At 41.1% G+C, this 22572-nt stretch overlaps 2 protein-coding genes across 3 annotated transcripts; both read right to left on the bottom strand.

Annotated features, from left to right (window-relative positions):
- Positions 1-13361: 13361 nt before the first annotated feature.
- Positions 13362-18517, bottom strand: mmp15a (matrix metallopeptidase 15a). Of its 2 annotated transcripts, XM_080841666.1 has the most exons (11): positions 18130-18517; positions 17858-18028; positions 17365-17513; positions 17009-17131; positions 16523-16830; positions 16153-16314; positions 15750-16009; positions 15452-15590; positions 14858-15008; positions 14623-14738; positions 13362-14384 (listed from the first exon to the last, which is right to left on the bottom strand). In XM_080841666.1, exons 2-11 carry the CDS (start codon positions 17975-17977, stop codon positions 13939-13941), a joined length of 1974 nt encoding a protein of 657 aa, XP_080697792.1. In that variant the 5' UTR covers positions 17978-18028; positions 18130-18517; the 3' UTR covers positions 13362-13938. The 2 variants fall into 2 exon arrangements, with proteins under 2 accessions (XP_080697792.1, XP_080697791.1); XM_080841665.1 differs by having other exon boundaries at positions 17858-18517.
- Positions 18518-18934: 417 nt separating this feature from the next.
- zpd (zona pellucida glycoprotein d) lies at positions 18935-20583 on the bottom strand (the record flags this gene model as incomplete). The annotated part of the gene is made up of 5 exons (XM_080841800.1): positions 18935-18940; positions 19474-19657; positions 19776-20015; positions 20096-20253; positions 20383-20583. The coding sequence occupies 5 exons, from the start codon at positions 20581-20583 to the stop codon at positions 18935-18937; spliced, it is 789 nt and encodes a 262-aa protein (XP_080697926.1).
- Between the last annotated feature and the right edge of the window lie 1989 nt (positions 20584-22572).

Here is a 22572-nt window from a genome sequence, read left to right as displayed (position 1 = left end):
AGCATTTGCGTGCAGAACTATTTTTTTCTTAGCGGAAATCACGAAATGTCAACAAACTCATTCAAAAGAGGTATTCTGGAGGAATGTCTTCTATCGTTTTGGCAAGTAACTGTATAATAAGCGCGATGTTTTTCGCAAAAACATGGGAGCTGAACACACACAACTGCTGCTGCACACAGAAGTGCGTTGGCTCTCTCGAGGGAGAATACTCAAACGGCTGTTGGAATTACGATCTGAAGTACAGACCTTTCTGATTGAGCACAGATCCCCCAATGCCACACAGACTGGCTTGCAAATGCTATCAGATATATTCAGCAAACTGAACGAACTGAATATGTCTGCAGGGAAAGGACATCAGCATTTTAAACCTGTATGACAAGGTGGGAGGCTTCCTGAAGAAAGCAGAGCTGTGGAGAAGAGCCTCTGCACAGGGGGATTTTACCTGCTTTGGTGCAGATGGATGATTTTCTCTCTAGTGAGGATGTGGACAGAGCTCCAGTCCAGTTGGTCATCGTGGGACATTAGACCAATTTGATTACATTTTTTAATTTTCAATTTCCTACTTTCCTGACATGGAGGAGAAATCTACACAGCTGGATTGGGTGAAAAACCCATTTCTCTTGTCCGAAGCATGTGGAAGCTCTGTCACTAATCAGGAAACACTCATGGAAGGGTCATCTGACCGTGGACTCCAGATGAAGTTTGCCACATCCACACTCACACAGTTTTGGATGTGTGTGAAGCAGGAGCACCCTGACCTGGGAGAGAAAGCTTTGGAGCAGCTACTACCCTATGCCTCCACATATTTATGTGAGGCCTCCTCCTCTGCAATGACTGTGATCAAAACAAAGCAGAGAAACAGACTGTGCCTGGAGAAGAGCTTGATCACAGCAGTTGCCTCCTTGCCACCAAGACTGACAAAGATTTTCAGCAAAGCACAAGCACAAGTTTCTTACCAAAATGTAATTGCAAACGCACTCAGTTCAATACAACAAAATTCAATGTTCAATCTTCAGTGCTGACAGTTTAATAAATCAGACAATGATGGCATAGCGCTGTGTATAACATTTTTTTCAATCAAAAATGCTTTGCGCTGGTTAGGGGGTACTTGGCTGAAAAAATATTTCACAGGGGGTACAATACTGAAAAAAGGTTGAGAACCACTGGTCTAAACAATACTACAGTTAGACACCATTATTGCCCCTTTTATACACAGCAACGTAGAAAAATATATGTTTTATATATGACCTATGCGTGGTGAAGGGCATTATGCCATCTCAATGTAAAATGTATATGCAAGCTCTTTTGCAAGCAAATTACAAGTGTGATTCCTATGGTTTTTTCAGACTTTTTCCATATGGGTATGGTTGATTGATTTTAAAAGGTAAAGTACTAAGTTCTGAAAGCTTAGATCACTGTGAGTTTTTTTCTAACCGTTCCTCCATTGAAGTGATGGCTGCATGCTCGGCCTCCCTCTTGAGGTTCTCTATGAAAGGGGTCCATCTTCCTGTCTGTGTCTCTGCATCCTCCATCTCCACTGGCTCCAGCTCCTCCAGGACCACGGACTGTCCCAGCTGCGTAGACTGCTCCTCTGCCCTTAGGTGAGCAGAATGTGATGTGACACTTACTGAATGAGCAGAGGGGACTGCTGGGGCAGGGTGGGGGGCCTTCTTCGGCGTTTGACCCTTTGACCGTACTCCCTGTGCCGGGGGAGTCCAAGCTGTGGAGATTCCTAGATCAGTCAGTGCTTACATTCTGTATACACTAAACATACAATATCTGACACACATTTCAGGAGACCTCTTAGCTACTTGTCTCTGGGCTTGAGTAGAGTAGAGTTTGACCTTCAGAACCATCCAAAGTTATATTGTTTTCCTCCTACCTCCCCATGGCGTTGTGGTAATTTCAAATAAAAAAATGTCTCCTCTGATGTGTATGTGTTGAACTAATGTAACCAATCTAACATAACTATATTATTTAGTTATTATATTGTTATTGTATTCACACGTATTATATTATCACTGTCATTGTATTTCAGTGAAGGTACAGTTTTGTAATCTCTGTTCTTATCCATCTATCCTTTTCTATCTATCGTTTTGATCTCAGTACACTAGTCTTACACAATAGGTTCACTTTTAAACTATAATACCACTCTTACTCAGTAACTTTACACTTTTAAACTATTATGCCGCTCTTACTCAGTGACAATACACTTTTAAACTATTATGCCGCTCTTACTCAGTGACAATACACTTTTAAACTTTTATACCACTCTTACTCAGTAACTATAAACCTTTAAATTATTATTCCACTCTGACTCAGTAACTATATACTTTTATACTATTATACCACTCTTACTTAGTAACTATACACTTTTAAACTATTATACCACTCTAAGACAGTAGCTATACATTTTTAAACTTTTATGCCACTCTTACTCAGTAACTATAAACCTTTATACTATTCTCACAGTTTCTTTTATTGCATTTTTTGCATGATTTCTTGAAGTCTTTGTTTAGAATGTTTGTCAGTTAAAAGCCCATAACAATGTTCCTGTGAGTATCTGCCAAAACATCTGAATATACAACACAACATGACTCAGTTCATCAGTTTATTGTATACATTATACATTAAGTCACAATAACGCCTGCCACTATGTAACGTAATCATATCACCCACAGCCCATTCATTGCATGTATGCTTGTCACAACCAAGCCAGTGCAAACTGGAGAGTTGGCCTTTGAAGAGAGTTTTGTTGCTTGTTCTGATATAGGCCTCAATCGAGGTGAAAGGCAACATATTTTACAGTGCAGGGGAGTTGATATAATTTGTCCCTGCACTCATAGACCTAATTGATAGACCTAATTAGCCCAGTTTTCCAAAGAATGGGACACAAAATCAGAACTAGTTGCGCAATGTCAAGTGTATTTCAAATACGTTCAGCAATCCAAATTATGTCTAAATGTGTATGATTACTCAACTGCAATTATGTCAGAATATGCACATGCTAAGAGATTCTCAAATGTATTATCGTGGAAAAACACAGTAAAGTGTAGTGCAAGAAAGTAGTGCACAGAGTGTGCAACTACTAGAAGGTTTTACATTTTAAAATGCATACAAGGATGATCACTGCTGTGAAAACAAACCCATTTTATTCTAAAAATCAAGCTTTAAAACTATATCAATACAATAGTTTCTGACAACTACTGTCACAATTCACAGTATATCCAAACTTGTGAAAAAATAAATATTTTTCTCCATACAATAAAGTACATGTTTTGACCATCACAGTCAATATAAAGCTGCCTTATTGCTCCTTCGAGCTTGAACATCTCTGAAAATGATGAATGGGCACTACTGTCTTTTCTTATGCTGATGTAACGTATTGGATGTAAGTAGCTCTGTAAGCAAGATCATGTGATTTTTACAGACAGTTCCTCAGTCTTCTTCTCCTTTTGTTTAAGGGGCTCTCATTGCTCTCCCCCCTGAAACAGAAGGAGAAGATGGACGGAGTTAGAGTCTGAAGAACCAACACTGACCCTCTGATGAGAACTACTGAGAAATGAAGCAGAAAAGCCTTCAGTGAGACTGGTTCTTATGGGGCCCTTGTTTTCAAGCAGTGATCTGTTTTCTATAGAATGATCTTTCTTAAATGAAATTAGACTGAACGGCATTACACTGACTGAATTATGCTGTGTGAGGGAACTTGTGGAGAGAAAAAGTTCACTTACCATTTTGTACCACAATGCCACCATTCTCCTGAAGAAATAAAAAAAAAGAGAATCAGGTGGACTGGGAGATAATGGAGAATGCACATAAAATATTTGATTATTTATAATAATTGAATAATCATTGATTTACTCACTCCAGAATCATCGCTTCCTTTCAATGCCGGCTGCGGCATCATACGGCCCAGACCATGAATAATCCAACCCACCACACTTGAAACACATGAAACACATGAGCCATTATGACATGTCCTTCATGAGGGGCATACACAGAGAGAGAGACACACACACACAGACCTATGCCAGTGACAGTCACACTCACTTTGAGTTTTTTGTGTCCTCGTCATTTGCGCTGGTAAGAGACTCCGGGGGTGGTGAATAAACTATGGGGAAAATCAAAGACGTTTATGGACTCTGTTCACAAACACCTGGACACAGTCACCACAATGAGTGGACGTGCTAGCACAAGCACAGCTAACACAGACACCTGAACACAGTCACTATAATGCGTGGACGTGCTAGCACAGGCACAGCTAACACAGACAGATCCACTGGCAAAAACTCCTCCATTACCTCCCCAAATAAAGCTCAGGCCCTGTGGAGTGGTGAATAGCTTGTAAGCCAGCAGGTGTGTGTCTGCCGCTGTACTACCTTTTTCTGAACAGGGGGTGTTCCTTCTCGTGGAAGGCTCTGACGTGTAGCCTGGCCGGTGCTGAGGTATGGCATTCTCAACACTGTTCTTTAACCAGTCAATCACTCTATCAGGCCAAATAGACACACACAGATCAATTATGTAAACTGTAATAATAGTAATATAAGTTTGGAAAATACCTAGATCTAGAACTTTCAAAATCACAATTAAAGAGCACGCAAAAAGGGAGTGTGAATCGTTTGCTCCCAGAACCATAGCATCGTCATTAGCTTGGATGTTGTTGATAGTTGGCAAAAACCCAGAGGTTGTTTAGGGATGAGTCTGCTCATATATCTACTTACTTGGGAGGGAACTGAATTGGGATACTGTCAGTTTCGGATTCTTCATCAGAAAAAAGCTCCACAACTGGTATGTGTGGCAGCGGCTCGGCATCTAGAAGAAGCAAAGATAGGGCTTTTACTCTCATAAGGTCATTGGTATGGTTGATGGCAAAATGAAGAATACAGCACAGCTGCCATCTATTTGTTGGCGTTATTAAACTTGTAATAGTTCATTTGAAATGCACTACTGCATTTAACTACAATGAAAGTAAATTCCTACATACCTGGCAGGTCTTTTGCATTATAGACCTAAGGGAGTGGAATACATTAAATACAAAAAAATAATTCTTTACACTCTTTATTGCCAACATTATTTCCTAACAAAGTTAATACATCCATGACTGTTTGGTTGGTTGAATGAAATCTAATAAATACAAATATATTCATGCTGTCATATTTTTTGCATTATGTGTAGCAGGATAGATTTAAACCGACGTCACTGCAGCGTCTGTTTACTTCACCCCGTCCATCTAATTTGCACATAATTAGGTGGCACTCTGTAAATCGGTCCAGCCCCTATAATTGGGCAACGAGGTGCCATATGGGCATGCTTTGATTCCACGGTACCTGCTTGCGTCAAGCACAGGTGCACCAGGTTGTGGAAGCGCTATGCTTATTTGGTTGGGTCCTCGTTCCCAGCCGTTGCACCTGTATCACTTCGAGATGAATTATACGCTCGTTGTGCGCTACATACAGGTATGTAATGGTCCTTGCTCTACACTTACACCTCGACTGTGGAACAGCCTCCCGGACCACTTAAGGGCAACACAGACACTAGACCAGGGGTCTTCAACAGGGGGTCCGCGGAGGTACTGCAGGGGGGTCGCGAAATCTTTGGTTGACAAGATAATTTTTTTTTATATTTCTAAAAAAAAAATATTAAAATAAATTCAACCAATTTTTTTTTCCACAAATTTAAATGTCTTCCAAATCAGAATTGTATTTATTCCCTTTAAATTTACATTAACATAAATTCAACATATTGTAGCGAACGTATAAATTGATCGAGAAGACGTTATCTCTCAGTCCAATCGACACATTCAGCTACCCACAGGAGCTCTCTCAAGCTGGGCACCGGTTCACTCACAGCACCTTTCATGCACAGGCACTAGCCAATCAGATCGCGTTTCTTCTCAAGTCTAAAGAGCACGAAGGTCAAAAATAAAAGATGGCGGACCAAACTCCATAGCTGGTCTTGTTTGTACCTATACATTGTTAGTTTGACATTTTTTTGCTTAGATTTAAAAAAATAAAAATAAAGAGAAATAGACACTGTACAAAGGTCAAAAAACGTTAATTGTAACTGAAAAATAAGTGAGGATTTGCGAGGTGTGTGAGCCTCCTAGCTAATGTTAGCATGCTACTACCTACAATCTTAACAACTTGCTAGCGGTGTGATTGGTTTGTTGACCTGTCAATCTCACTATAACATCTATGTTGTCAACACAACTCCATGCGCCAGACTCCTCCTCCGTCATCCGTTGGATCGTGTCAGTCAGGAGTAATTGAAAAGAAGATACATCTCACTAATGTGGGAGGATGTGTGCCATCGACACAATAACAGGGTAGCTATGTTTATTTGGCACTAGGCCCAGTATATTATAAACAAAATGTTATGCAATTTATTCGTCAGTTCGTCTTCGTGCTTCACGTCTTGTCCTTAAAAGCAGCTGCTGTTCGCAAGAGCTGCTGCTGCGCGCGTGTTCGTGTCTGTTTGTGTTTTGGTTTGGTTTGTTTTGTGTTCAATGTTCTGTTGGCTGTGCTAGGTGCCCAAGGCTAATAGTCCATCCTAACCTCCCCTAGTGGTGTTACTATCTCTTTGTGTGAATGCTTTGAGAACATTTTTGATGTGTATTTGCCTTTCACTAGGTTTGTGTGTGCATTTGGTGTGAGCAGTGCACGTTTGCTGTGACCTCCTGGAGGTAATTCCCCGCTATTTAAATACCCCTGCCTGACTGGTAAGCCTCAGTCCAGTGTCGGTGTTGTGTCCATATATCTGTGGTATATGCGTTGTACTTTGTCTGTCCCCTACTGTGTTTTTATTGTTGTAATTAAATAAAACATATTGATTATTTATGGAAACACGTCTCCAGCTTCCTCAGTTGACGAACCTGTGTGCCCCTAGTGTGCTAATTTAGTTTAACTATTTCCCTGGGCGAAATTCCCAGGGTGGCATAGTCGTGCTTTAGGTAGTCCCATCTCCACTCACCATATTGTTATGCCACACATGATTGATAAAAAATCAATTGAAACATTTTGGATGGCTTCTATTAACATTGTCTCCACAACCCCAACTGAATGGATTGGAAATCTTTAGAAAGGGACATAGATTGTATTTTCTATCCCCCGTCACAAGGTGGTGCCATAATTTGAGGGAAAGGTATCAGATTAATTATTTACATCATAGGACACACACAAGTCTTTGTAGTCGACCTGCCATGCCCCGCCTACTGAAATTCCGTTCTCCCCAGCAGAATCAAGAATGAATAATGAAGTAACAAAACGGTGAAATTCAGTGTGTCGCCATAAATACATCTGAGATATCAAACAGTCTCAAACAAGGCCTGTATTTCTCTGACTCATCTGAATACTACTCCTGAGAGACTGCTCATAGGAACCCAGAGGCACATGGATACTCTGTGTAAATGCCTTGTGTACTACAATAGAGCAGTGGAGCTGACAATGCCGCTAGTCCCATATCCATGTGTGAAGCTTTCAATTGTGAATTTTTTAAATCTAATGTAGCAAAAAAAATGTAATCTAAATATAGTAGAAAAAAAGTTTTAAGTATGTAGTGGGTATGAGGAGAAACTTTTAATAAATGAACCATGTGCAATATTTTGTACTGATGTCTGACAGTGCTGACAGGTATTGATAGGCTAATGACGTGCTCTTACCTCTGTCACATCATCAGTTTGTCCCTCCTTGTACTTGTCATCTGGCTGTGGCACTACCTTGCCCAGCCCCTGGGAGATCCAGCCGATCACCCCACCTTGCCTGTGTGCAGAAGGGACGTTAATGACTCATCCATCCGTTGTGGCCTCTACAGCTATCTCTATTTACTGCACTGAAACTTCAGCCTACATTACCTTGGATCATCCTCTGGGGCAATTGACTGAGTCAGAGACAGACAGGAAGAAACAGGTTATTTGATCTCATGAACTAACCACAGTACAGTACAGGTAGATTAGAGGAGTGTTCTGTGGTGATCTGGATTAACTGCAAAAGCCTGATGAGTACCTTGGCATCGGAGTTAGCTCTGATGTGTGGAAGACTCCCGGCCGGTTGGGGCAGAGCGCTGACAAAGCCATTGGACAGCCAGGTCAGGACCCCATTGGGTGCACCACTAGGAAGACAATTATAGACAAATGTAGAAGAACGGCAGTGGCTGTTTCACAAATTATGTTATGGCATATATGCAATTTACAGAACTCACAGAGTGAACAGTGCACACACCTGCTATCAAGTGAATTATGGTCCTCATCAATGGGTTTCAGGGCCGTTTTCTTTGCTGTTAGAACATTGAAAAAGTTGAAGTATAATTGTGTGTCTGGATATGTCACTGACTTAGAATTAGAATTACTACTACTACCAATATAACTACCACCACCACCACCATCAACAACAGGAACAATTACGTATTATTACTATTACTATTATTATTTAAAATACTACTTAGAACTATTTTAACTAAAATGAAACTATTCTCAGAGGTTAAGGAATTGTTTGGAAAGTGGTCAAAATTGGTGAATTTACCATCTTTAGACGAACTCTTGTCCTGATTTAAAAGGGACATGATTTAGGACATTAGTCGGGTGATATTTACAGATCAGGAGAGTCACATTTAATGAAATATTAATCATGTCGAAAGTTGGTGTATAATATTTCAAAAAGTATTTTTACCGGCTCTTCAGACTCAGGCGGCTGTGGAACCACTTTCACCACCCAGTTAAACATCCTGAAACATGAGCGGAAGGGAGTTATCAACCCCTATTAGCAGCACTATGCTGACATGTGAAGGAAAACCACAGACTTTGACATTGACTTTGCTATCCCATCACCTTTAGACGTACAATCTGCAAATATCTGAAAGTTAGGGGGGGTGCTAACGCAGATTTTTAAACCTTTTCTACAGAACAATTACAACACACATAAAAAGACAAGCATGGCTGGGAAAACCAAAGTAACACACGAAGAAGAGACAGAAGTTAGGGTTAGGGTTAGATAAAAGATCAACCATCATCCTCTCAGACAGCAGCAGTCACCGCTTAGGCTTAAGAAGAGAGGCTTTTCAACTACTGCACATTATTCCATCTGAACACACTACTGCTCATTATTCCATCTGAACACACTACTGCTCATTATTCCATCTGAACACACTACTGCTCATTATTCCATCTGAACACACTACTGCACATTATTCCATCTGAACACACTACTTCACATTACTCCATCTGAACACACTACTGCACATTACTCCATCTGAACACACTACTGCACATTACTCCATCTGAACACACTACTGCACATTACTCCATCTGAACACACAACTGCACATTATTTCATCTGAACACACTACTGCACATTATTTCATCTGAACACACTACTGCACATTATTTCATCTGAACACACTACAGCACATTATTCCATCTGAACACACTACTGCAAGAACACACTACAACAGTCAATGTCATTATTTATACCTTGTCTTTGATTCAAATAATACTCAATAAGTAAGTGGTATCTAAGAAACAACAGACACCGGAGACACAAGACAAAGAGTATGACCAACCACCTGCTAATCACACCTGATTTCTCTTTTACTTTCTTTCTCAGCCCATCTGTCCCTCGCTCCGCTTGCCTCCATTTCTTCTAGTTCTTTCTATCTGTCTCACACGAACCTGCAGTATGCAGCCCATATGTCCAGAGAAAACAACGCAGTATTCCAAGCTCAAGGTCTTTAACTGTCAGCTTCTGTGAGACGAATCAAAGCAAGACACAAGCACATAAGACCTGTTTGTGGCCCTGTCAAAAGTCATTACCCAAAAACTTCACAACAATTCTTTTGAATCCAGCCTTAAAAGGGACATAAACATGAAGAGCACTGCAATCAGATAATCATACCTTGGAGACTAGCCCACTATTTGATCAGTGTTCTTGACCACAAAAATCCGATAAACTTCAAGCTCACAATATCCGTTTTTTTTTATACACTCCACATTCTTAAATTCAAGAAAGTTCATTTGATAAACTCAATCATGTTTGGCTTGTCCTTTTACCTGTCGTCAGCAGAGATGTTGCATGTTGATGGGACTAACACGGCCCTGGAGGAGCTGCAGCGGACTGTGTGGATTAAGGTGAGAGAAGACTCCGCTAACAGGATTAGGGCCTGAGGAACACGACTATCCATTTGAGATTAGCCAAGTCACATTCTGGCCAACACCACAAGTTCTGATAGCAAAGCAGTGCTCTAAGGACACTTCAAAATGTAGTTGAAACATTTGTATTTAACACTTCATATCTTAGTTATTTGTTAGTTCACTTGTATTAGTGCTGCCATTTGAAGGGGTATATTCGGGATTCCAGTACATTCAATGGTGAGAGGTGTGGTGAGGGTATCACATACAAAAGTAACATTTGAATTGTCTTGTGATGTCAAAACATTCATAATTGGTGTGATGGACATGCAGTAAATTAGTACATGCAGACTATGTCTTGTTTATTTGCAGTATCAGTTGTAGTATCTTTTCTATTTATCTGATCTTCTTTTATTTATATTAATTGTAAATATCTATGCTTACTCATTAATGCCTCCCTGCTTGCTCAGTGATGCTACTTTAAATATAATTTACAGATTACAGAATTGCATACATAACAGTTCAGTTCTATAAAGACACTCAAGGTCCTACAAAGACACCTGTGCATAGCCAGTCTTACATTGTACTCATTTTACTCATCAGGTGGCTAATTGGTTTTGTTGCCAGTTCATCAGTACCATGACATGCACAAGCCTGAGCAGCAGGACAGGTCAGGACACCATCAGTTTCATTTTTCAGCATTTTTAAGCTTCTCCTACACTTCATAGTCATTGACTCAGTCTGTCATTTACACACAGGTACAGTATGATTTGGATGATAATATATTTCACAGAAACAGCCATAACTCTGAATTATCTTTAAAGGCAATGTATCTGCAATCAGATGATAAAAACAGGATTTCAAATACAAACCTTTATATTATTAACAGTAACTATGTATGAACCAAGATTCTATTTCTGCAAAAAGTATTACCATAGGATTGGCACAGTTTCTATGATATCAATACCTGAGGCAACACCAACAACTTCCTGTAAGTGATGACACCTAAGGCTCCAGCAAAGGTAACCATGAAGTCAGTGCCCCTGTTGCAGATTGGATTGAGAAGGCCTAAGAGGCAGGAGATCCCATAACGAGATAAGATGAGGATAAGCTCAGGTATGACAATTACGCAACTGGTTGACATGAGCTACGTCACTAAAGCTAAGTTTAACAATGTCCTCACATGTGATTGGACACTTGAACAGTCCAATCAACAAAACAACAAAAGATAGTGTTACAGATGACAGCGGCAGACATAAAGAAAGATGGAATGGAAGACATGTGTTTAAAAAATGGAACATATTCAGCTGTCCAGAGATTTCTGCCCCAAAATGTGTCACATCAGCCAGGTTGGACAGCAATCTCTCACAATCTGATGTGTCAATCAAAACAAGGCTGATTCAAAGGAGATGACCAGCCCGTCATCTGAATCTGATGTAGGCCTCGCCGAGGGACATTGATTGCTTCATTTGTGCTGAGTTGAGAGTCAGAGTGGGGATGTGGTGACCTGTTCACATCATTAGAATCAGTTGCTGTGTTTAAATGTAGCTCTCCTCCTCCCTCACCTCTCCTTAATAACTCACTGCTTTCCCTGTTTCTGATGATATGAACCCCCTCCCCAGCTGAAATAATCAGTCTGGTCATTAGCTCCAGGGTGCAGGCTTGTGTTTTTTCATGTTTCCAAGTTTATTCCCGTCCCTGACTAACCTTTGCAACTACTTGTAAAACTCCAGCTCTTTCTGTGGGCCAGATCATTTGTCTCAGGGAAAAGGGCCAACTCTCCAGGAACTGAACCACTTTTTATTGAGTAGCATTACCGGGCTCTCGATGATAGTTAAAAATAAAAGCAAGAGGTAAGCCTAATGACTGTTTAATGATTCCTTAATTTGTTGGAGGCTTACTATCAAAATATACAATCTGGATAGACTACTTATTTTGATGTTGATGGAACATAGGGTGAGGCCACTCCTCACAATAGTGACTGACAGTGGGAGAGTTCAACATGGCGTCATGGTCATGATTTCCCCTGTAGCGCCAGCATTACACGAGATGGTTTACACATGTCTTGGCACATCACAGCTATGGGGTGACCAAATGACAGATAAAAGTCTCAACAAGAAATGGCAAGCTTCAATATGTTGCCTGCTTGAGCTAGTGTTTGTAAAAACTAATTTTGATCACATTTTTAATGTAGCACAGACATTTAAAATAATACTAGAGAAACTAAACTGGTACAAACCACATAGTCTTAAGACTATAATTACAAATATTTACATCCAGTATGTTTTTTCACAAGGTTACAGCTTTTCACGGATTAAAAAGCAACAGAAAACAGGAAGTCCCTGGACACCTAATAAGTTGTACACTGCGCTGACAGGTGTTGCCTGGTTGTTGTAGCTTACACCTGCATTTCTGCAGCTGGTTTCCACTATTCAGCTGGCTGGGTTGTCCATATCCTCATAGTTATATTCTCAAAAATTCCAAAATATAAGAAGAAACATTTTTGCAAAAGATGTAACGTTTAGTAAAAAATATTTTTTGCCTAACACTGAATAGATCTGTCGCCTTCCTCACAGATGGCCACTTCAACCATTTTCTGCAAGGGGAGCATCGAAAACATTGGTGTACAAAACAGTCCAGACTCTAACAGCTGTGTTTATTACGAAGAAGCAACAAATTGATACATGTATCTGTGCAAAAGCCATACATGTCCTGCATGATTCTTTTAGCAACAAGAAAACAATGTTAAAGTATAACATTTTCAAAAAATCTTTCAAAAACTTTTAAACGTCAAAAACTTGTTATTCAAACAAACAGAGAGGAAAATGAATAAGGCATAGTCACCACACACGGTGCAAAGGCAAAAACAGATACAAGCCAGATTGTTGGTAAACAGCAGGGAAGCCTGACGCATTGTCAAGAGTTAAAAATTAGGTACATATTGCTCGACTTTCCAATCATTTCAAACACTTCAAGCACCACAGATCATGAACAATGGCACACCCAGACAGGGAATCAAATGTATAAACAAAGAGTCCACACTGAGTGTGCCTACAGCGAAACAAGGAGGGGAAGGGAAATCAACCAAAAATCCCCCAGGAAAAAAGTTTTTCAGGCAGACCTCTGAAAGAAAAAAGAGCCCATAAATAGTGGTTGGGCTCACTAATGTAGGTCACATGGCCTGGTGCCAGTGGAGCCCTACCCCGCCCGCCCCCCGCCCCCCGCCCCCCACCCCCTTCCTCCTTGGCAGTGACTGTTAAAGACAGACTTAGGAAATACTGACAGTCCAAAAATCCCCAGCCTGCAAACTCCTAAATCAGCAACATCTGCGTTGCATTAGCCAGGCCAGTGTTTCTGCGGACAGAAACTCAAAAACCCTCTTGAATATGTTGAGGCAACTACACATTCTTTGCCTGTACCTTTGGTCTTCAGTGAACGACCAACTTTTAAAGACATATGGGTACATATAGTGGTGTAAGGCTCATCATAACAGGCATGACATTCTTTCAGTTCAAGGCAGGTGAGCCTGAGCTCAGTGGACGAGGGACACACAGGTATACCTTGAGAGCAGATGACCACAACACAAACATCCCCTGAACATATACACTCAAGTACATAAAAGTGCAAATAGTCTCTTTTACCATATCTAAGAAAGGGTTGAGCACTATGGTCAGAGAAGGGGCCGGATCCATACTGCTGTGAAACCTCTATGCATTTGTTGATTTTAGTGTGTTGAGTGACATGAGTGTGAGGCGTGTGGGTGAGTGCAGTGCTCTATGTTAGGATGAAAGAGGTTTAGATCAACTGCTCTACTAAGGAGATCAGACCCACTCCTGCAGGGACCGTTTGCAATGAACCAGCAGCTTTGGAGTCTCCTTGTTCTGAAGAGTGGTAATGATGATATAGATAACGCCCAGGATGCACAAGATAAGGACCAAGGGCACAGTAATCAGGACTAGGGTTATGACATGATCATCCCCCTCATTGACCTTCACTACAACATCTATCTCCTTATTGTCTTCATCCTTCTCCTCTCGATCATCGTGATTTGGATCTCCGTTGACTGTGGGATCTTCATCGGCACGTGTGCCCCCATCTGGGTTTGATTCCGTCTCTTTCTGGTCTGTCTCAGTGTCCGTATCTGGGCGCCAATCCACCCTGCAGCCCATGAAGTCATTGACAATAGATCTGGGGTATCCCGTGTCCACTCTCAGCTTCACATTGTCAAGTCTCCAGTATTCAGAGCCTTTGTAGAAGTAAGTGTATGCTGTATTGAAAGTAGAAGAGAATAATAATGAGTGTGCATGTACACCATTCAATTGCAGGGTTCTCCAGTTTTTGTGTGCCAGATGCAGTTACCATTTTATGTCCTTGTTTTTTGCTTTTACAATTATGGGTAAAATAAAGTGAAGGTAACTGTTGGCGCTAGAATACTTTTTTGGTTAAATCTCCTAATCTTTCTAATTTAGGGTCCCTAGGGGGACACTTCACACTCTCTGACGCACCTCCGTCTTCACTGAGAAAGGCTCCTTTGATGAAAGCAGGAACACCATTCCATACGCTCACTGGTTTAGGGTAGCCTGTGTCTACAGTGCGGGTTTCTTCCTTGAAGCGCCAATACCTGAGGGGCACAAAATGACCGACATGTACTTTGGAGGCCTTCTCCTGGTGGCCCTTATGGCCCCATACAGTACATCAGAGCGTTACATCAGAAAATCAAAGGATGGACTGCATACGTACTGATCTCCTCTGAAGAAATATGTGTGGCCCGCTGGCTCCCACCAAATGGCTGTGTCAATTCTGTCAGTGGGAATATCCTGGCCATACCGAAAGAGCTCCTGTGGATACCCTGGCTCCACATCAGCCTCTCGGAACACCCAGTACTGACTCCCTGCAATATCATACAGTTACACCAACGTCACCTCAACATGATTAAATGAAACATGACAGTAACTACGTATTCCAAAGACATTTTTAGCCATTCCGGCATAAAATGCTGCTAACTTTTCAAATGTAGGCCACTTTCTGATTCATGAGAGCAGAGCAGTCAGCATCTGGTGTAGTGGATGACGCCATCAACAGTTGAGCAGATGTGCCAGGTGCTCAACACTAAGAGGCTGTTTTTCCACATTAACATTTCAGAGTGTTTTACTAGTGACATAATTTGGCAAAAAAGAATTTCAATGGGATAAACAGACAGCTTAAAGACATAGCACAGTTTTGCATGCTCAGTACTTGCAAAACCAAGTGGGTTTGTGGTAGTTTAAGTCAAAACTGCAGTTCGAAAACTGCAATGAAAGAAAGTGACAACGGGTATTTAAATGCATGTAAGACCTTTGAAAAAGACAAATTTCCCATCATGACGTTCATAGGCGGCATCTATGTTATCTGGCAGGCCCGTCCAGAAGAGTGAAATAGGCATTGGGTAATTGTCCTGAACCTTGTTTCTTCTGACCCTCCAGAACCAGCCACCCTGTTGAAAGACATTAAGACAGCAGTCTGTATCCATATCAAATCAGATTGCACCAAGCAATACAGGGCTATTAATAACAATAGAAAACAAAAAAATCTGAACTTAAAATGCTTGTTAATACTGAAGATGAAGTGGTTTGGTTTGGAAGACTTGATTTACCTTAAAAACAAACATCTCTCCCCGCAGCATAGTTACTGTGTCAAAGTTCCCATCGCAGATATTGGGGGGAGCTCCACCAGACCGCTCTGTGGGCCGTGGTCGGTAGGTCCTTCTGGTGGGGGCTGCAGGTGGGACCCAGGGTCTGGTAGGTCTTGGTCTGGGTTTTGGGGTGATGCGGTGAGCAACAGTAGAAATGATGTCTGGGTCCAAGTCAAACGATGGAGTAGGGGTGGCCGGGGTCGCGTCATGCACTGGATATCCTTCAAGACATTGTACATTCATATTCATATTCACGTACATTCACAGTTCATCTTACAATTTTTTTTGCTTAATATTAACAGTAACAGGCCAGATGGCACAAGACAAAAATATACATTTTTTGCAATTATTTAAAGAAATGCACCATAAATTTCATGAATTCCATCCAGATCATCCTCATGGAGAGAAAACTCATCCGTCTTCATCCACTGATAGAAAGGAGCCATGATAGCTGATGGGTTATCAGAGTGTTCCAGACCGAGAGCATGACCCAGCTCATGGACCGCCACCAGAAAAAGATCAATACCTGGATACAAACAAACAAACAAACAAACAAACAAACAGTGGTGTGACAAAATACTTTTTTCTTCTGACTTCACAGAATAAAGACAAATACCAGGGGAAGAGGTTCCCAATTGTCAATGTGACTGACTCACAAAGATAAGTACAACATACCGGACAATATTCATCTTTGGAACACAAATTGCCTGTGAATGATCTTAAAATGTAGTCACCTTGCTCATTGTGGTTACCAAGGGTCCAGGGCTCATCTAGGTCAAAGTGTGTGTCTCCACCCATACCTGGGCCTGGGAAGAAGGCGTGAGCAAGGGACCCTCCCTCTCCATCAAAGAGAGACATATCACCATGGAATCCTGAGGCAAACAGCACCAATATGTCTGGCTCTCCTTGGCTGCCATTTTTTATATCCTGGTGAGGGATCTCGTCAAAATGAAGTGGTATCACCCTTTCCCACACCTTAAAAGCCTTACGAATTGCCTCAAATGACCTCTGCTTTCCAATTTTGGGTGTGTGGTTAAGAAGACTGAAGAGCATAAAAAGGAGACAAAATCCATCTGTTGTATAAAAGTTACTCATAAGTAGGCTAATCGTTATGTTAACATTCGGAAAACATAATATCTGCATACAGATTGACCAAACAGGTAATTCACGCGATTATAAAAAACTACATAAAAATGATGGGTAAAAAAGTAGATATGTACCTGTAAGTTAATTTATCCTTATCCCATTTTTGGCCAGTGAGTACGAAGCGCTTTCTTCGCACGTTTGCTTCATCGTGCTGCACAAAACGATCTGGCACACCACAACGAGGCCTCTTCATGGCACTAAAGTGTTATAACACTTAAGATTAGAAATATTAACAGCTGTCTGTGTCACACACTAAGTCTTGTTTCTGAACTGCTTGTATAAAAACAAAGGTAATGTATAAAATTAATTAATGCATATTAGTTGGTCATTAACCTTCACAGCTTTTGAATGGACCAATACCCAGTTTGAATGTCTACAGGACATGCTCTTATAATTGTGAACAGGATGACAGAATATAGGGCATCCATACTTAAGGGTAGTCTGGTCCAGCACTCCAGTAACCTCCAGGCCATAAAAACGCTGCATATTACTGATGGCATTCAAGAGGATCTGTGCAGACTGCATGGTGGACATCTGCTGGCTAGCCTTGGACAAGTAGCCAGTACTCCGCAGCCAGGCCTGAGATTGTGAGAAGGAAACAACATTACTGTAAGATTGAGGGAGGAGACCAGAGGAGTCACTGGGAAGGACATCAAGGGCTTGGACTACCGTAGGTATTTGGCACGTCCCACATTTCAATTTGACTGTTTTCATCGCATTGAAATTGCATACGTAACTTATATTAAGTAAAATATATTTTTCACATAACCCTCAGCAAGAAAAAATATGTCCCAATCATGAGGCTATCTCATCTTACACTGGAACAATAAACTGTCAACAAACGGGGCCAAAAAGTAGAAACACCTGGAATGAGAATTCGTTGCTCAAAACAATGCAGTCTCTAAATAATTGTAGAGGATTACCTCCGCGTTGAAGGAGTCATCTTGAGCAAATGCCTCGAAGTTACTAATAAGTGACAACCACAAAGGAAAAATAACCCATTTGAATAATCCAGGAGAAAAGCGTCCGCATCGGTCTAACATTGCACCCCGATTCTTCACCAGTCTGCAGAATAGTGTAGACCGTAAAAAAAACTGGACGGACCGACAACACAAAGCAAAGTGGTTAAGAGATAGTACGCTAGACCACCCTCATGGCAGCATACTAAACAACTAATAAACAAAGGTTCTCTTACATTCGCGATTATTCACCGAGAAACCGGAGCTGAAACGCGATTCAAGCTTCGATAAATCCCTGCTTCACCGTACGAGTCATTAATGTGGCAAATTCACAGCCGAACGACCAATAGTTGAAACTTTGATCAAGTTTCGTACCGTCTGTCAGATGAATGTAGCGTATTGCTCGTACGTAATGAAATCACGTCGCAGGCTACCTCGTCCACATATATTAGCACACATTTGACCTTTCCAGTAAAAAATCTGATCGCAAACGCATCTGGTGTGGCTGGTACTGAACTAAAAAGGATAAATTCCGCATAACTTTTGACGAGATGTTTTGGATGACGTCCGGGCGAGAGTTCTATGAGATTATTTCCCGTGTAGCCCACTCTCAAGCTAGGCTCCTGCCCCACCCGCTTTACATACTAGGCCTACTCAACACCACTCCCCCTTACTGTCACTGTGTCCATCGCATAGAACAACCCAGTCTTTATTATTAGGCTGATGGTCGCAACTGTGAATATTAATTATATTAATAACGATTCACAAACACACACACAGAAAAGTGACCACTGCCATCAAGTGATTCAAGAATAGGCTACTGCATGCTAATTGTCCATTTTTACAGGTCACGCTCTTCAAGCCCATCACTAACCAACTGAAAAATGACACAGCCAAAGTAAAATACACATTTTATTTGAGCCATCTAAATAGTTGAAAGAGAAGGCAATCTTCTTGTTCCAGCCTTGGCAAAGGTGATGAGGATGAGAAGAAACAAACCCAGGACCCAGACTGTAGCCACAGGAAGTATCAGCATAAGCATTAACTCTGGAAAGGATACATAAACAAGAAATACCACACTTATCAATCCATACGTAAACATTACCAGGCCAGTCATTCTGTGCAAATTCAAACAACAGGTTGGAGGGGAGATCTCTACAGATTTAAAAGCTTTTAGAATACAAAGTACCATGTACATACTAGGTTTAGGAGTTTCTGTGCGGTCAAGTTTAATTGGACCGTAAGATAGATGTCCTTGGGTTGGGTCCACTCTCACAGCTGCTCGTTTGGTAAGCTGTTTGGTTGGCTTGTTACATTCCTGAAAGAGTGGACAAGGGACCAAACTCATTCATAGACCAGTCACAGCAAACAGCAGTATCCAAAATGCTATTAATAAAGAAATACTTTTGAAGTAGTCATCCCAGTGTCAAGTTTGAACCCACAGACTACACATGTATAAAAAAAGCCTACTTTGCTGGATACTATACCATTAACGTCCAGATACTAGACTATATACTATTAACGTCAATATTGGTTTGCCAAAAGTATACTCAAAACTTGGACATGAGCAAAGAACTTACTGGTCTGCATGGTTCAGACTCATCTGGGGCACACAGGTGCACTTTGCAGTGGAGGTAGAGAAGACTTGGCTCATCTACAAAGCGGAACATACTGAAGGAGTAGCGGACCGTGGAACTCTTGCCATTTCCACCAATTTCAATCTTAGTCCCATTTTCAAATATTACCGTCTGATCATCCACACACCTGGTTAAGAACAAGTTTACATAATTAAAAACAGGTTCAGGTTTAGATTAAAGGTATGAATATAAATTGAAATGTACATCTGGCTAAGCCATTGACATGTTTCAATAGGTGAACTAACCCCTTCAGAAGTAATGTATGAGTCAAGCCTGTTTCATTGTGCTCTGGTGACTGCGAAGCCCAGCACTCATTCACATTCAAAAGGAAGAAATCCTTGGGCTCAGTGACAGACAACTGAACATACACCCTGTTCCTGAGGTGAATCATTGGAGCCCTGGTGAAGGCATCCGTATAGGTGTGGTCTTTAAACAGGGTCATCTCAACCTTTGCATCCAAATCATCAATCCGCACGACTCTCTGACTGAAAAAGGGCATTTAACACATATTTAGTTAAGACCTTCACTTTATTTGGAAGAAATTAATTCACATGTGAAACGTTACCTGGAGAAGGGAATAATGGGAAAGGGTAGACTGACTGCTCGCATATAGGGATACACACATGTGTAATCAATCTTCACAGTTGGGTCTCTGATGATATTGTCATGTACATTTGGTTCGGACACCAGTGTTAGGGAATATGCAATGTGTGTGATATTTTTCTGTTGGAGGAAGAAAAATGTGAACTAGCATGACCCAATAAAACACAGGTGGGACCTATAAACAGCAGCTGTAACGAATACACAACACCAGCCTTCAGGACTGAATCCTACAGGGAATAAGTCACTCACCTCCAGAGGTTTGCCTCCACAGGCTGCATATCGTTCTTTGGGCGTTTGCACCATGTAGTAGTGAACACCAGAGATCTCTTCCTTATGTGCTCTGCAACTCTGGTTAGCCAAGTGCAGTGATTCCACTGGGACGTTGTAATACTTGAAAAAGTCCTCGATGATTGTGATGGTAATGAAGTTCTTCCCGCACAGTACGTTCATCAAAGCAACTTACATGGGGATATAAAACAGCATGGGCTACAAGTTTTTAAAACTGACAGGCGTCCTCATAGTCACGCATTACCCACCTTTGTCACAATGATCTCCATAGTATCTCATGGCGCACTTACAAGTCAGTCCATCAGGAGATGGAATACAGTTGCTGCTATTAGAGCAATGGACAACGTCGCATAGTCCTACAACAAATTCACCAGTTAGTGCATTCTTATCAGAATACTGCAGCAGACAACTGTGATTAAGGCCTTGACTGCTCACCAGCAACACCAGCAAATAGACAGACGGAAATCATCATTAAGCCTAAAGTCGCCTGTGAATGCAAAAGAAGAGGGTATAAATTGATTTAACCGTTTTAAAGCCTAACAAAAGTATTAACATAATGCGCATTAAGGTGTGAGCATACGTTTGGCCCAGGACGAAACATGGTAGTGTCTCGTAATGTAATAAACTAGAAGTAAAGTTATAAGAATCAAAAAATGAAAAGAGTAAATTATCTCAATATTTTTTCCGAATTTCGTTGCTCAAATTTGGAATGTCAAAAGTCCCTGGCTACCGAAATTGTGAGCGCGACATAGAGATTAGTCTACGCGTTGATTCAACGTTGGCCACTTGATTGCACTTGATTGATGAAGAACACCTGTTAGTGTCCTTACATGGCTTACATAAACTAATTAATTATGCTAATCTAATACGCCTATTCATTCAAAAACACGAATTTCAGTTTAGCAGACTTTAGCTTAAATGTATACAAGACAAGTTAATGTCTAACATGTATTGTTTACTGGCCAACCAGTTCTTGTCAACAATACTGTGAGGTGTGAAAACGGTATGGTTGTGCCTAACATGCTTGTCTTGAGAGGCCTATAAGATAGTATTAAAAGTTGAACACATTTTAAAAGAGCGTATCATTTTATTGGTGGTCTGGCCTCATAGACTGATGCAACAAACTAGGCCTATGATAGTCTAACCTAATAGGAGTGCCACCGTTTGGATTCCAGTTGACTCCATCACAGTTATCTAGTCTAAGCATTTTGACATTTCAGGTGTCCAGACTTCATGCTCGTCTTAGGACTCCAGATGGTATCAGCCCCATTGGCCTCCTCGGACCAGTGTGGGATTCAGCACCAGTCAGGACCTGTCTTGTTCTGGTGACAAAGAAGTCTGCCTTTCATTTGACCTCTACTAGACTTCTTGCCCTAACATCTAACATCATGAAAGTCCTGGAGAGAATGGTTTAGGCCCACCTTAGACCTCAGGTGAACACCCTTCTGGGCTCCTTACAGTTTGTCTATCGCCCGTCAATTTGAGCTGAAGATGCCATTTCCAGTCCATTGCCTTTAACCAAATTCAGCTGATACTCCTGTCCTGTCATCTGCAGAAATGTGATGGCTACAGGGAACTGGTTGACCACTTTGTGGCTTGGAACAGTCACCTGCTCTTGAATGTGGCCAAGACGAAGATGGTTGTGGACTTATAGGATGATTAAGGACTAACCCAGATAGCAAGCATACAGTCATGGACAAAAATATTGGCACCCCTGCACTTCTGTCAGATAATGTACCACTACTCCCAGAAAAGTGTTGCAATTAGAAGTAAAGTTATAAGAATCAAAAAATACAAATGCTTTTGTATTCACATGTTTATTTACTTAGTTTGCATTGGAAAAACACCAAAAATCTGAGGAATAATGCAAAATCTGACTTTATTCCACATAAAACTCAAAAAAGGGCCGGACAAATATATTGGCACCCTCAACTTTATAATAAGCAGAACACCCTTAAAAATAAAGAAATACAAATATCTGAAATCAATTGCTTCCTGTAACCATTAATGAGGTGTCTTACACCTCTCTACTGGAATTTTGGACCACTCTTCTTTTGCCAACTGCTCCAGGTCTCTCACATTTGAAGGGTGCCTTCTCCCAACTACTGATTTGAGATCATGCCCCAGTTGTGCTATGGGATTAAGTCTGGA

Source organism: Sprattus sprattus, assembly GCF_963457725.1.
Source record: "Sprattus sprattus genome assembly, chromosome: 7".
In the NCBI taxonomy this organism is placed as follows: domain Eukaryota; kingdom Metazoa; phylum Chordata; class Actinopteri; order Clupeiformes; family Clupeidae; genus Sprattus; species Sprattus sprattus.
Note: the sequence above shows the minus strand (reverse complement) of the source record. Positions and strands in the feature narration are given on the sequence as shown.